The 17,002-nt window shown below is 42.7% G+C and overlaps 1 protein-coding gene across 2 annotated transcripts in view; it reads right to left on the reverse strand.

The window, feature by feature from the left end:
* Positions 1–17,002, reverse strand: part of LOC110537699 (transmembrane protein 132E) — a 385,579-nt gene that overhangs the window by 34,827 nt on the left and 333,750 nt on the right. For both annotated transcript variants that reach the window (XM_021623939.2, XM_021623937.2), the window contains exons 4-6: positions 14,887–15,079; positions 10,179–10,322; positions 1,184–1,389 (exon numbers count right to left, since the gene is read on the reverse strand). In XM_021623939.2, the coding sequence (XP_021479614.1) occupies positions 1,184–1,389; positions 10,179–10,322; positions 14,887–15,079 (543 nt within the window). The remainder of the gene's footprint in view (positions 1–1,183; positions 1,390–10,178; positions 10,323–14,886; positions 15,080–17,002) is intronic.

Genomic DNA, 17,002 nt, shown 5'->3' on the forward strand with positions numbered 1-17,002 from the left:
CGTCGCAAACATTTAGGTAAGGGCGTAATGACATTTGGTGATACAATTCTGTCCACATTCAAAAATAACCATAAAAAGCCTTCTGGAGTTGTGTTTTTTTTCTATTCCCTACAAAATATGAATACATAGCAGTTAATGTAGTTCATGGTTTAGAAAATGTGAAACCCTAGCGGCCTATTTCCCAGACACTGATTAAGACTAGGATTAAGAACCATTCTCGATCGAAAATCTCTATTGAAATAGGTTTTTCAGCTAGATTTAATCAGTGTCTAGGAAACCGGCCCTAAGAACATGCAGTGAATTTATTTTCAGTCAGATGAAAATTGGCTTAAAGTCCTGTTCTCAGTCAAACTTCATAGTTTAGTTCAATTATTTAAGAGGGATAAGTGTGATTATTTGAAACCATGGGCTGGCTTAAACTCTAATAAAAAATGTGTGCACAGGCAGCAGCTGTGCTAAGATGCCTAAACATTGCTTAGGCAGGATCCCGTCCCTTGAACGACATTGTTGTGGAAAACTCAATCCAAACATCTAGGCAGTGACTATTTACAGTGTAGTAGTACATCATTAAACAAGCAGCTGCAAAGGAGATCTGTCACTGATCAGTCTGGGAAGAACTTGGTTGCATGTCCCTCATATAGGACGGCAGGTAGCCTAGTGGTTAGAGCATTGGGTCAGTAACCGAAAGGTTGCTAGATCCCCGAGCTGACAAGGTAAAAATATATCATTCTGCCCCTGAACAAGGCAGCCAACACACTGTTCCTAGGCCGTCATTGTAAATAAGAATTTGTTCTTAACTGACTTGCCTAGTTAAATAAAGGTTCAATAAAAATAAAATAATAAATATGGAAGGAAAATAAAATTGATTGATAATACAATCATATTGGATACACAACGGTTTCTTTATACAAGCAACAGTCCCAGAACATAATGGCCTTGTTTTAGGGTGCAGACATAACAGGAGTCTATGAAATGCAGTTCATCACAGAACAGAGCATAAACCTTGAGAAGTTATAACAGCTCTCCCCAAATTCCACCACCACAACATGTCACATACGACTTAACATATACGACACATGACAGACGATCGAAACAAGAGTGTGGTAATCTCAAATGTAAAATAAACATCAGCTCGAAAACAGCAGTGCACTCCATGTTTAGTGTGTGGGTGAGTCCTTCCTACCTGCGGTCAGGAAGAATGGGTACCCTCCAGCCCTTGATGAAGCTCAGGTTGCTGTCGGACAGTTCCACTTGGAGGGGGAGTTTGGGCACCCACACGGTCAGCTCCAGGGGGGCACTGAGGTGCTCATAGCTGAAGATGACCCGGGCATTCATGGAGCCCCGTGTCTCTTTCCCGTTCACAAACACATAGTCACAATTCATGGACACCTGAGAAAGAGGTGATGAGTCAATAGTCATATGATAATGTATCTGCCATTGATATGGCTGATATAGTACAGTATGGATGCAGGAGTGGCGTCAACCACCTACAGTGCATTCGGAAAGTATTCAGACCATTTGACTTTTTCGACATTTTGTAACGTTACAGCCTTATTCTAAAATTGCTAAATTATATATTTTTTCCTCATCACTCTACACACAATACCATATAATGACAAAGCGAAAACAGGTTTTTCATAATGTTTGTAAATGTATTACTAATAAAAACTGAAATACCTTATTTACATAAGTATTCAGACGCTTTGCTATGAGACTCGAAATTGAGCACAGGTGCATCCTTTTTCCATTGATAATCCTTGAGATGTTTCTACAACTTTATTGGAGTCCACCTGTAGTGAATTCAATTGATTGGACATGATTTGGAAAGGCACCACCTGTGTCTACAAAGTCCCACAGTTGACAGGGCATGTCAGAGCAAAAACCAAACCATGAGGTCGAAGGAATTGTCCGTAAAGCTCTGGGACACAATTGTGTTGAGGCACAGATCTGGAGAAGGGCACCAAAAAAAATGTCTGCAGCATTGAACATCCCCAAGAACACCGTGGCCTCCGTCATTCTTAAATGGTTTTGGAACAATCAAGACTCTTCCTAGAGCTGGCCACCCGGCCAAACTGAGCATACGGGGGAGAAGGGCCTTGGACAGGGAGGTGACCAAGAACCCGATGGTCACTCTGACAGAGCCCCAGAGTTCCTCTGTGGAGATGGAGGAACCTTCTAGAAGGACAACCATCTCTGCAGCACTCCACCAATCAGGCCTTTATGATAGAGTGGCCAAACGGAAGCCAGGTTCACCTTCTAACAGACAACAACCCTCAGCTCACAGCCAAGACAATGCACGAGTGGCTTCGGGACAAGTCTCTGAATGTCCTTGAGTGGCCTAGCCAGAACTTCAACCCAATCAAACATCTCTGGAGAGACCTAAAAACAACTGTGCAGCAACGCTCCCCATCCAACCTGACAAAGCTTGAGAGGATCTGCAGAGAAGAATGGGAGAAACTCTGTGCCAAGCTTGCAACGTCATACCCAAAAGACTTGAGGGTGTAATTGCTGCCAAAGGTGCTTCAACAAAGTACTGAGTAAAGGGTCTGAATACCTATGTAAATGTGATCTGTTTTTTATTTTTAATACATTTGTAAAAAATTCTAAAAACCAGCTGAAGGAAATAGGGAGTACACATATTCCTTTTTCCGCTTACAGAGTATGTGCAATGTGTACTATTTTTAGGTCGCAGTAATCCTCCTTTGTGAACGTTCCAATATTTTGCCACGAGGGGCTTTATTTTTGTAATTAGAAAAATCTGAGAACACAGTATAAACAACACTACTTGAGGGTTTTCTCCAATCTAATTTGCGTCTCTTGTTGAGTGGAAGAATTGGCTCTTAAGTACAACCTACTCAAAGCCTTTAAAAATCATTCATGGGGTGCATGCTCCCCCCCAACCCCACTCATCCCACCCACCACTATTTTCTGTGTTATGATCTACACACAATTATGTGGAGACAAACTGCATAATATACTAACACAAGCTTTCAGGCAACATATAATTCATAGAATATGAAAGCTTAATACACCAGGCACCCACAAAATTATGTTTATTTATTTTTTATCCAGCAGTCATTTGGCACAGAATTTCTCATAAATACCCATCCCTTAAATACTAAAATATTTACTGTAATAAATAGCAAGGTTTGCGTTTGCTTTTGGGATACCATCAATGATTTATCTGGCAGTCGGAGGCAGCTGACACTAATCAAAGGAGCTAATCTCTTACAAATGGAGGTTGGGATCGCCAGTCTTCTCAGTTCTGGGGATTCATCATATTGGGGGGACTGGGTAATAAAATACCCAGTTCATCCAGACAGGCCTCTCCACTCTGCAATTCATACAGGCCGGGTCGGAAGCCTTCAGCGAGAGTAAAGTATTTATCTTTCTTTCCCTTTTTCTGATCATTGGCGTATTCAGATCTACTATGAGACTTTGCCATCTTAAGCCACCTTTGTGTGAATAGGGATTTCAGAATTGTATTTGTCTGCTGGAGATCTAGGATGACGGTTGGAATCAGTGTAATAGACTTTTGGCATACTGAATTATGACAATTAGGTTATTGCTTGCCAGAAGGACCAAGCACAGACCGTTCAGGGGCAGGTGCTCTGCCACACACACATTTTAAGCAAGTTAGTACACAGTGCTTTACTCTTTTTCCTGATTGACATCAGAAAAAGAGTGTGGGCTATCAGCTGATCATTGATGTTGATGATTGATGCAAATATGCTAGTTACAGGTGTAGGATCTTAATTGAAGCCAGTTTGCTAAAATAATACATTTTTGTTAGGGCAAATCAACTCTGACATTTTAAAGTGGGAAATTACAAACTTAAGAAGCCTTTTAAACCTTGAAAACACTACACAGAGTTTGCATTTCCTGCTCTGCACTAGAATTCTCAGTAAGAGTGATCAAATTAAGATACGACATCTGTAGCTTACTCGATTTCTTTTACTGATTGTGATTAATCTTCAACGCTTGTATCAAATAATAACTTCATAATTTAATATTCATAATTGTCTAACTCGGGCCTCCCAAGTGGCGCAGCAGTCTAAGGCACTGCATCGGAGTGTTGAAGCGTCACTACAGTCTGGGGTTCGATCCCAGGCTGTGTCACAGCCAGCCGTGACCTGGAGTCCCATAGGGCGGTGCACAATTGGCCCAGCGTCATCCGGGTTAGAGGAGGGTTTGGTTGGGGGGCTTTCCTTGGCTCATCGCGCTCTAGCGACTCCTTGTGGCGGGCAAGTTGACAAACAGTCGTCAGTTGAATTGTGTTTCCTCCGACACATCGGTGTGGCTGGCTTCCGGGTTCAACCGAGCGGGTGTTACGAAGCAGCGCAGCTTTGCGGGTCATATTTTGAAAGACGCATTACTCTATTTTCACCTCTCCCGAGCCCGTTGGAGAGTTGCAGCGATGAGACAAGATTGGATTGCAATTGGATATCACGAATTGGGGGTAAAATTACAACAACAATAAAAAACATAATAATTGTCTAACTCATGATATACGGCTGGCTGGCTAAAGGCTTGTGTAGATATTTTAGTATGGTGGTTAGCTAGAGTGTAGAGTACCTGTGTTGCTGCTGCCCTGACATGCATATACAACTCCCGACTGAAAAAGGGATGGAGTTGGATCGGAGGGTCATTGATGCAGTCGCTACTCTCTATGTCAGCCAACCAGATGAAATATTGATGATGATGTAGGTTAAATCAAGCGTTATCAAGTGTTAATCAAATGTCAGTACACACTCGACCGATGACCACATCTCTCAAGCCATATGCCTTTTTGGATACCGGGTAAGCACAATCGTCGTACAGGGCAGACTTGGAAAAAGGCGCAACTGGGCTCTGTACAGGGCTGATCAACAGGTGCAACCAACGGATGGGGTGGGGGGTGGTGAACTTGACAAAGTTACAACGAATTGCGGCGGGCAGTGGGTTCCGAACAACAATGAGAAACCTTTATACAAAAAAGTTTTTAGGGGAAAATTATACCACCACCCAAAAGGACACGTTGGAGACTGGGAGGGCAAAGGGGCATGTGTCTGCACTGTACAGAGCAAAGGACATACCTGCACCCCCACCCACAGACAGATAAGGTACAGTCATCCTCTGTACCAAAACCACCACAGTGCACCCTCCACACCTGTGACCTACCACTCTAGGCCTCCACACCAGCCTCCCTATCACTCACTTTACGCCCTCGCTAACTGCACTAACCCAAACTATCCCAGCTCCTGCAGGCAGCTAATAAACTTGTCTGGCTAATTGTGAGTCAAAAGCTGTTAACAACTACAGGCTTCAGAAGGCCAGCGGGGGTCCGTGAAAGTGCTCTAATGCACGGAGCTGCGAGCTGCCGTCGCTACACAGCCCTCTAATATTCTGTGACACCTTCCATGGTGCCAGCAGATTGCCTGGGTGGGTTCAGGGCAAAGAAAGACAGGGTGGGCACTGCCCACTATGGTGGCATCCAGGCATCCAGTTTAAACCCACAAGCAGAGATGCAGGATCAAAAAGGATCACCACCCGCCTGCAGCACAGTATATCCACTTCGTTGAGGCGCATGCATGTGGAAAACAGAAGGTTGGTGGGGTGACCTGATAGTGCTTATTCTACTGAATAATGCGTATGGATCTAATGAGAAACAATGATCACCATTTAGTGATGCACATCCCGTGCTGGCCAGCCTCTGCTCACACTCTTAACTTCAACATGTGCCTCCAAACAGGATTTAGGCCTGTAATGAGTTCCGTTTGATCGCATGAGCTGTTTCAATGTATGACAATAACTCATGCAGACTGTAGGCCTATCAATACCACCTGTTTGGTTCCTGGAGGTACAGTATATGGCAAAATAAAACATAACCTGGGCAGTGTTCATTAGGACACAAAATAAAAATGCTTTAGAATGTTTTGCAAAATTAAAACAAAAAAAAGTGTTTCCTGGTGGTGGTATTCGACGAGTTCAAGTAGTCCTTCTCTGTTTCAGTTTGGTTATTTTCGTTTGGGGCCTAATGAACACACCCCAGTTGTGTTACTGTTGCCCTGTATTTACCATTATGAAAACATACTTGAAGGTACAGTAAGATAATCAATAATCAATTATCTTTAATCGACAGAGGAGCACTTTGCGAAACACATCCCGTTTCATTGCTTTATCTATTCATACATGATTTCTGGGCCAGCAAGCTCCAATTGACTGGATTAAGTCCTCATTGTGAAGCTATCAACAATAATAAGACAACTTCTTCAAGACCTCTCATATACAATACCACAGCAGACAGCAAGGAGACAATACTGAAGACAGTATACCACTCAGGTGTACTTATCTCATTGCCTCACAAAGCCTTTCTTATATAAGCCTGGTCACTGGCTGAAGGTGAATGTGTCACAATGGTGTGAGAGTGCAGAATGGAGGAAACTGAGGACTTGGCTGGGCAAGGGTTGGATGACCACTGGCGTGGAAGAGGGTGCTCTGCCGCCACGCGCGCACACACACACAGCCCTGGGAGAAAGGATCAGCTGGGGGAGTCATGTAGTCTCCCGCTTGCTGACAAATCCCCAGCCCTCGCCTCCACTCACCCAGCCTCCCCCTCTGCTTCCTGCCTTCTCCCCATACTGCCTCCCGTACTCGTGCACTCCTCCCACCCCAAACAACACAACATAAAACACCACAACAAACCCCAGTCTGAGCAGAGCACAGATGTATGGTTTAATAACAATCTTACTGTGGTCTCTCTCTCTCGCACACAAACACCATCCACTGTACATTCAAATAGGATTGGGTTATCTGCCAGCGCTGACATATATCGTGGCCTATTTATTTCAAAGGGGGAAGAAACAAACAAACAAACAAATAAACGCCTCAGCAAAGAGAAATGAGCACCACATAACGTTTTCCAAAAGTTGGGTACAAAAACAGAATACCGGCAGGTTGGCGAATATCCAAAGCTTAAAAAAAACACCCGCTTTGTTAAAAAAAAATCTGATAAATGTATCTGACTACACATTTGCAATTCACAACCTACAGTGCCTTGCGAAAGTAATTTTGCCACATTTCAGGCTTCAAAAATAAAGATATAAAACTGTATTTTTTTGTGAAGAATCAACAAGTGGGACACAATCATGAAGTGGAACGACATTTATTGGATATTTCAAACTCTTTTAACAAATCAAAAACTGAAAAATTGGGTGTGCAAAATTATTCAGCCCCCTTAAGTTAATACTTTGTAGCGCCACCTTTTGCTGCGATTACAGCTGTAAGTCGCTTGGGGTATGTCTCTATCAGTTTTGCACATCGAGAGACTGACATTTTTTCCCATTCCTCCTTGCATAACAGCTCGAGCTCAGTGAGGTTGGATGGAGAGCATTTGTGAACAGCAGTTTTCAGTTCTTTCCACAGATTCTTGATTGGATTCAGGTCTGGACTTTGACTTGGCCATTCTAACACCTGGATATGTTTATTTTTGAACCATTCCATTGTATATTTTTCTTTATGTTTAGGATCATTGTCTTGTTGGAAGACAAATCTCCGTCCCAGTCTCAGGTCTTTTGCAGACTCCATCAGGTTTTGTTCCAGAATGGTCCTGTATTTGGCTCCATCCATCTTCCCATCAATTTTAACCATCTTCCCTGTCCCTGCTGAAGAAAAGCAGGCCCAAACCATGATGCTGCCACCACCATGTTTGACAGTGGGGATGGTGTGTTCAGTTGTGTTGCTTTTATGCCAAACATAACATTTTGCATTGTTGCCAAAAAGTTCAATTTTGGTTTCATCTGACCAGAGCACCTTCTTCCACATGTTTGGTGTGTCTCCCAGGTGGCTTGTGGCAAACTTTAAACAACACTTTTTATGGATATCTTTAAGAAATGGCTTTCTTCTTGCCACTCTTCCATAAAGGCCAGATTTGTGCAATATACGACTGATTGTTGTCCTATGGACAGAGTCTCCCACCTCAGCTGTAGATCTCTGCAGTTCATCCAGAGTGATCATGGGCCTCTTGGCTGCATCTCTGATCAGTCTTCTCCTTGTATGAGCTGAAAGTTTAGAGGGACGGCCAGGTCTTGGTAGATTTGCAGTGGTCTGATACTCCTTCCATTTCAATATTATCGCTTGCACAATGCTCCTTGGGATGTTTAAAGCTTGGGAAATATTTTTGTATCCAAATCCGGCTTTAAACTTCTTCACAACAGTATCTCGGACCTGCCTGGTGTGTTCCTTGTTCTTCATGATACTCTCTGCGCTTTTAACGGACCTCTGAGACTATCACAGTGCAGGTGCATTTATACGGAGACTTGATTACACTCAGGTGGATTGTATTTATCATCATTAGTCATTTAGGTCAACATTGGATCATTCAGAGATCCTCACTGAACTTCTGGAGAGAGTTTGCTGCACTGAAAGTAAAGGGGCTGAATAATTTTGCACGCCCAATTTTTCAGTTTTTGATTTGTTAAAAAAGTTTGAAATATCCAGTAAATGTCGTTCCACTTCATGATTGTGTCCCACTTGTTGTTGATTCTTCACAAAAAAATACAGTTTTATATCTTTATGTTTGAAGCCTGAAATGTGGCAAAAGGTCGCAAAGTTCAAGGGGGCCGAATACTTTCGCAAGGCACTGTATGTGCACATGGTGCGGCTTGGTTTATATAACAAGACGTTCTATATACGCTTTACTTATAGACCATGCGGAGCCTATTGTTTTGAGTGTTCCACAGACTCACCAAGGCTACACAAACACAATAATAAAATATAAGAGAATAGAGTCATCTGATAAGAATAGATCTGCATTAAGAGTGAGGTGTATGAATAATGGGAATAATGTGGCATCACGAAATACAAGGGGAAGAGCACACAACCACACAAACTAAGTAGGTTGTCTTTGTGAACCTTTAGTTCGTATTCTGTGGAGTGTTGTATAGAACTGTCAGGACTCATGTACATCTCGGCGTGAAGGGCTCATCTTGCATTAGCTTCTAAAGTTCAATGGCAGGGGCAGTGAACCAAAGTCCACTCAATAACACTGCGCTAATGCAGCTCGTCTTGAAACCATTCTAAACCTTATCACATACAGATTGATGGAAAAAAGTTATGCTTTTAATTCATACTCTGGCATATAGATCCTAGTATTATCACACATATGAATGTCAGAATAAGATTAGGGGCTGTCTGTATTCTGTCTGTGTTTTACAGCTGATGCTTTTTCCTCTATTTATTCCGAACGAATTTCCATTATAATTATGCACTCCCCTTTAAATAATCCCACACGATAATCTCAAATGAACAAAAATGCATAAATCCACATAAAAACAATTGCCTATAATTTTTCTCTACATCACATGTATAATTTTCTCACATGTCCTGTAAGGTGTCGTAGTGCTGTCATCAAATGCGCTCGGAGAGAATCAACAAATACATTTGGATTCAATTTCAGAGGTTGCAGCCTCCTTTATCCAACTCTTTCTACAACAAAATGGGATTTACCAACGCTGTTTATGGGGTTTGCTTCTTTAATCCACAAATGGGAGTTGATGTTGCATACCCCAGCTGTGGCTCCCAATGGGCTAGAGTTGTGTTTGTGACTCATCCCAGGACACTAGCAACGTCTCCTCACCTCCAGGTATCCTACTTGGCTAAGGCCAGGTCCCAAATGGCATCATATTCCCTATTTAGTGCACTACTTCAGGGCCCATAAGGCTCTGGTCAAAAGTTGTGCACTATATAGGGCATTATCTGGCCTTGCACCAGATAATGCAGCTAGAGTAAACTAAGGTCTGGAGAAACTGTGGCAACCAGACTAGGCATCCTTCAAAGCTATTACTGTGCTTTGTAGCCTATTGATTTTGGTGTACCAGTAAGACTATGAACATCCATTGATTCATCTGTGGGGGGTTCAAAAGCAACTGAGTCAAGAGCACATAATTATGGACAGCCATGTAAAAGAGGTTTTGATGTTCGCATGATGGTATATTAAAGTGTGCTGCAGGCCCATTAGGGTGTGTACAAGTACGGTGGGATTCCATTTGGTAGCAGATGCATTACCAAGACAATATCTTTCTTAGAGGGATAGGGTTGAGAAATGCCGGTAACATTCCCAAAAGTCCAAGGTATTCCAAAATCACAGTTGGGAAAGTTACTGGAATTGTGCAACCTAAGAGGGAACTACTGTACCTTACCTTCACAATGTCTTCGTTAGAGGACTTGCACTCTACGAAGGATGATACATCAGTCACGACTCCACTCATTTCAATGGAGACCACTTTCACGGGAATGGCCACGGTTCGGCCAGTCAGTATCGCAGTGTTAATGATTTCGGTGTCCTGTAGAGTTTAAAGGAGAGAGGGAACAAACATGAAACAGTGTTAGATAGTGTTTATCGCACATTTATTTCACTGAGTACTACCAATATTAGCTTTTCAAAAAGGAAGTCCAAGCTTCTGCTGGAAGCCATTCTCAGTGGTCGGCTTGGTTTGATTTGAAATGGGCCACCCCTTTTTGATACATTTCATCACACGAGGTATGCATTTTCAAAAGATACACTGTAGAGGTGTCCTCAAATGTTCCAATGAACACTTTGAAAAGAAAATGAAGTGAGACAAGATAAAACATTTTTAGAATGCACAAAGAGAATAATGAACATCAATCACTGTGCAGGACACAGTTTTATTTTTTCCCTTCACGCTGCAACTGTACGTTAGGGGAAAAAAGGCAAGACGTTCGCATTGACAATGTATGCAAAGTCATTTGAGTTGTGAAGTGAAACATTCATTCTTCATCAAGCGGATGGAAATATGAAAGAGAAGTGAAATGCCTAAGGAAATTATCTTTTCATAGCCCTGCAAAACATTATGTCGTCGTCAAAACCTTTTTGTCTGTCCTCATAATCTTGGTTACAGTTAGAGAATCTGCGTTATCATCTTATTTGCACTAAGGCGGCAAACAGTCTAGGGTCACTAATAGATGCCTGAAATCACAATGCTGGGGAATATACACTGAGTACACAAAATATTAAGAACACCTACTCTTTCCATGACATAGACTGACCAGGTGGATCCTTATTGATGTCACTTGTTAAATCCACTTCAATCAGTGTAGATGAAGCCTTGAGATATTTGAGACATGGATTGTGTATATGTGCCATTGGATTGGATTGTGTATATGTGCCAGAGGGTAAATGGGCAAGACAAAACATTTAAGTGCCTTTGAACGGGGAATGGTAGTAGGTGCCAGGCGCACCGGTTTGTGTCAAGAATGGTCCAGCACCTAAAAGACATCCAGTCAACTTAACACAACTGTGGAAAACATTGGAGTCAACATGGGCCAGCATCCCTGCGGAATGCTTTCAACACCTTGTAGAGTCCATGCTCTGCTGAATTGAGGCTGTTCTGGGAAGGGGTGGGGAACTCAATATTAGGAAGGCGTCCATAATATTTAGTATATTCAGTGTAAACTGACTTGAGAACTGATTATAAACAGAGCCAAGACCATCAGCAGATGTACACTTATTTGATGACTCCAGTGATATAGAAACAGCCAATTAAAATGCACACCGAGTCTTCAATTGGACAACTTTGAATTCATTATTTTGGCGGAATGAATGTGAGCTGTGCGGGGGTAATGAGTTAGGCTCTAATTTGTGTCCCTCGTGACCCTCTAGAGAAAACACAAATCATGTAAATGTGCCTTTGATTTCAATCAAAACACTATATTTAAATATCTGTTTTGTATCAAGCCTCAGAGGCAAAACAGTATTACTTAACGTGGTGTAATAAAAAAAATGGCAGCATATAAAATGCTAGTTATGTTGCACGGTCAGGTCCTGCCCAAATCAAATTAGCTGGTGCACTATTTGAACATTGATGCCATTCTACCTGCTGACACATTTATTCATAATACAATGTTTGCCAGACAATTATTCAGTGAGGAGAATGTGTAAACCTAGCCTCCCAGTTTCTTGCTAAAGAACAGCCACTCAGACGTAGACAAATGAAGGGATGGAGAAAATAGAGCCCAATAACTATTTTTCCTCACAACAAACCGCAACCTTATAGTAACAAGACGCCCCGTCCTCAATCATGTTTCTCATTTTCATGTGTCAAATGGTATTCTGCTGCATGGCTAATGTAAAAAATGTAAATAGGGGCCTGAGTATTTGCGGTGGCGGGTAGCGGTAGCTGCAGTGTCCGGTGTAATGAGTGAGAGTTTATCATGAACACAGTAAGGGGAGAGCTATCAATAACATGCAGGAGGCCATTTCAAAGTCATTAAACATTTTATAGCCCGCGAAACACCAAGGTTAACGCATTTAGACACATGAAGAAAACTGTCAGCTAGTGTACACACAAGACATGACTGAGACAACTCTATCAGTTCAATACACGGCGGAAATGAAAACTGCATTATACTGCTACTGTAACATTGACTAGTATCGACTACTAGTTTAGCTTTGTTCATGTAAGCATTGTTGTTTTAGATTTATTAAATTAAAGAAGCAGGGTCCATTTGAAACCAAGTAACCAAATGACAAGCATTGAGAGAGCGAATTAAGGTTGGCAGCCCTCAGTTGTTGAGTTTTGACGAAGCCGATTAGCAAGCGAAACTCATCAAAGCCTCTGCTGCTTACTGTGCCCTAGCTCCTACTCCTCATGTAAATGATCAAAATGCAACGTCAGATGTGCCAGACATGTGGTGTGTGTGTGTGTGTGTGTGTGTGTCATGCAACTTTTTGCCATAGGGGCCTCGGCAAAGACGCTGTCATGTTTTATTTATCATCTGTTCGCTACTGCGGCAGCATGGCGCAGTGGTGGAGCCAACAACACAGTACCCCGCTATTCCCCTTCCTCCTCTCCTTTGCGCCCTCATCCCCCTCTCCTGCTCTCTCCACCTCCCCATCCCCCGTTTATGAGAAGCCCCTGAGAGGGCTCTTTGGCGCGGGGTGCTAATTGCGCCGAGAATGTGGCAGCCAGGGGGACCTGGCTGGGGCCCTGACAGGACAAAAGTGATGGAGCCCGGCCTGATTTAACCACATTATCCTGGAAGATGCACTCTGCACTGTAAATTCACCCGCTTCCTTCCCTCCTCCTCCTCCCTCCCCAGCTACTGTCTCCCCACTCCCCTCCTCCCCAGTATTAGTGGCTCAGCTCTGCCTGGCATTGACTCTGCTTAGCAAAGCTTTTACTTCCTGGAAAAAACATTTTTTTCTCCTCTAGTTATTTTTCTCCACCTCTCCCTCTCTCGTTCATGCTAGAGCTAAATCAGAGAGGATATTAATTTTGCGCGCTTGGCGTGCCATGTTCTTCTCAGTCCCTCGCCTGTTACTCAAGATACAAAATGCATCTTGTGTGTTTTTCCGGATTGCCTCATTCTGCTGTCTCCCAAATCCATGCAGAAAAAATATTAATGTGAGCATTCTGGTTTCTAACAAGCTAGCAGAGGATGTGTGCAGTGGTAAACACAACGTGCAGAGCCTCTTGTCGCTACTATTACTGTTACAATCATTTCACACAAAGAGACCTGGGATTATGTGGCATTGGATTCTGCCTAAATCCCAAATGGCATGCTAATCCATGTAGTGCACTACCTTTGACCAGAGCCCTATGGGAATAGGGTGCTATTTTGGACACAGACTTGGTCTTTCCTCTATAGTACATGAATGAGAAACAGTGAAACACAGCAACTGAAATTGCATGAAATGGCACAGGTTTGTAGCCTGACGACTCACACTAAATTCTTCCGCTGCTCTGTCATTCACTACATTCTTTAGTCTTAGACTGTAATCATTGAAGTCGTTTGTGGTGACGAGGGGCATTGTACAAAACAAATTCATCAGCGATTGGATCGTCTCTAACCAGTACCAAAGCCAATGACGAATTTTCAACCTGCCGCTTTACCACGTTTGTAATGGCTCTGGCCCAACCCACTGATTTCTGGACCAATCAGATGGCCCTGAATGTGTTCACATTCAGTGAAGGGTCAGGGAGGTACTCAGATCCAGACTCATTGCGGAGAATAAACTAACATCCGTGGGAGTGCCAAAGCGTTTGGCCAGAGCAAGGAGTCTGGGTAGCCAGGCAAGCAAGTTGCCTCAGCTTTTGCTATTTTTTGCGATTCCCCATGCGTTGGCCTTCCGTGACTCTGGCTCCTTTCAGCTGGACTCCTATCTTCATCACTCTGCCTGACCTCTCTAATAAAGCCCTTGAAGCACACCGTCATGTTTCGTGAATAGAGAGAGGTTTTCTTCCTCCTCGCTTAATAACCTCTGTAGTCGAGTGTGTAAAAAAAGTGTCTTCATCACCTGGGCACTTACTTCTCTGCAACTTGTGGCATTTTAAACCTATATAAATATATGCGGGGCTGAGAGAGCTAAGTATCGCTTTAACATTTGCCCAAGCAGCTGAATTTTAATAGCCTAATAATGAAGTCTCTCTCCCTGAGACTTTTCACGGGCTCCCTTCACCAAATAAAGGGAGGTGAAACCACACAGGAGGCGACTTGACCTTTCAGGACTGGCCCTCTGCCTTCCTATTACTTGATTAATGTCCCTCATTTCCACAAGCGGTGTTTACGGCTTACTAATTGCCCCTTTTCATGAGATAGGAGTGGAGGCGCAAGACAGACTCTTCGCATGGTGTGCCATTACTAGGTGGCCTTGGCGGCCTTCTCTTAGCAGGTGAAATGAGCATTGAGCTAGTGAAAGAGAACCTCAAGTGTTGATAAGCATGCTTACCTATGACAATGGGGATCAAAGGTCCTTTAATGAGAGTGGCTAACTTATTTTCTTGCATGAGAGATCTGAATTGAACGGTGGCAAATGTTACAATAGACAGATTCAACTGATATGAAAATTATTATAGCATACCTTATGTGATGTCACAGGTTACTCACCATGGAGAGTGGGATGATAGCCTGAATGTCCTTCTGCACCACGGTCAACTCAGTCACCACCTTCTCTGAGTCCGGAGGCGGGTTCTGTCCCCGGTAGTCGATGTTCCAGTTGATCCTCCTGGTGACTGATTGGCTGGTGAAGTTCTCCATCTCAAAGTCCAGTTGCATCACCTCGATATTGGCCAGCGCATCCCTGTGGGGCGGGGAATGGAATAATTGAGCGATTATAGCGTAATACGTCAATTACAGCAACATGTTACCAAAAACACAGCAGGAGCCAGCACCAAATCCAGCCATTTAATTAATTTACAAGGGGCTTAATGGGGTTCAGGGCTGCATTTGAACATTAAATACGCTAATGAGTAGGCTATCAGCGTAAACAGATGTTCTGTCAAGTATAAGGCATTATTTATCGAAACAATCAGAAAATGAAACAATTAGGCTGCTGCTTGTGCCCATCTGTTGTTTTGGAATAACCAATGAGGTCCAGAAATGTGGCATTCCTATCAACTTTTAGGAGCTACCCGACCATGCATGAGATCTCCATGCACATGCCTGAGCATGTGTGTCAGAGTTTTTTATGTTTGAGGGTGTTTATCAAAAGATATGAACATTAACGGCAGTGCGTCAACATGGTTCTAAAAACTGTCAAATGAAGGAGGCATGAAGGCCTTCACAATGTAAGCCTCAGGTGAGTCATCACTTAAATGAATGTGACTGAACTCTGGAAACTCCAGAAGTGAGTTGAACTTCTTTCAAGGTGATCGATGAGCCTTTAATAAGCTAAGCTTTGATAAAGACTATACGGTCGAAATGTGACAGTTCTTTTATAAAAGAGCCCCATGACAAGACATTACAACTGTCTCATTGGGTGTCAATGAAGCAAAATCTGTTCATGACATTTCTATGAACATCATAACCTTTACATGACATTTCCATTATCATTACCGTGGCCCATATATGTGCATAAGTACCAGCAGGTTATGGCTAGCACACATACAGTAGAGTGGTCAAATATACGATGTGAACATTCCCTCTTGTCATGTTCTGACCTTAGTTCTTTTATTATGTCTTTGTTTTAGTATGGTCAGGACGTGAGTTGGGTGGGTTGTCTATGTTAGTTTTTCTATGATTTGCTATTTCTGTGTTTGGCCTGGTATGGTTCTCAATCAGAGGCAGCTGTCAATCATTGTCCCTGATTGAGAACCATATTTAGGTAGTTGTTTTCTATTGTGTTTCGTGGGTGATTATCTTCCATGTTAGTGTTTGTTTCCACACGGGACCGTTTTGTTTGTGTCACTTTGTTATTTGTATTTTTGTAGTGTTCAGTTTGTCTTATTAAAATGGACACTTACCACGCTGCAAATTGGTCCGACCTCTCTTACTCCTCATCAGAGGAAGACGACGAACGATACACCTCCTTCCATTTCAAACATCCATTACATTAACCACATGTACAGTAAACAAACTGTGTACTTGAACAAGCGTTAGTTTTGCCTGGGCAAAGATTACCATTTAACTTTTCACCCGGTTTCATTCCATACATTTAATGTACTAAAACATTCAATAAATTCTGCTTTTGAAGGATTTATCTTCTTGTAAGATGATATAAAACTATTGAATCAACTGTGGAATGACTATACCAGCAGACCAACATACTATGTATGTTTATTATATCACCTTTACTATTGCTCCAATTTGCGAAACCATCACATTTAAAAGACACATTCTGCACCGAGCAGCAGTATAGGCCCTACAGTAGGTTCCCGGTTTACAAGACCATTACAGCCAACCTTGACCTGGATCTGAAATTAACCATCCCTCCACAGAGAGAAGGTAAGTCTGCTATTCAAAGGGAAAATGGCAGCATTGTAATGAAATTGGGAAGCCAAGTCCCTATCTGCAGTACAGCACTCCTCATAAAGGGCCTTACTGGAAACAGCATGATGAGAGCTGACAGCCTAAATAAGTTCTGCCTGTTTGTCTCAACATCACACACAGAATATTCTACTCCTTTATCCGTGACACTCCTTGCGAAACAGGTAGCTTGGCGAAACGACGCTTGACAACTAGAACTGAGAAAACCAGACACCCAAATCGTTCATGTAGGGAATGA

This window comes from Oncorhynchus mykiss, chromosome 12, assembly GCF_013265735.2.
Source record: "Oncorhynchus mykiss isolate Arlee chromosome 12, USDA_OmykA_1.1, whole genome shotgun sequence".
Classification (NCBI taxonomy): Eukaryota; Metazoa; Chordata; class Actinopteri; order Salmoniformes; family Salmonidae; genus Oncorhynchus; species Oncorhynchus mykiss.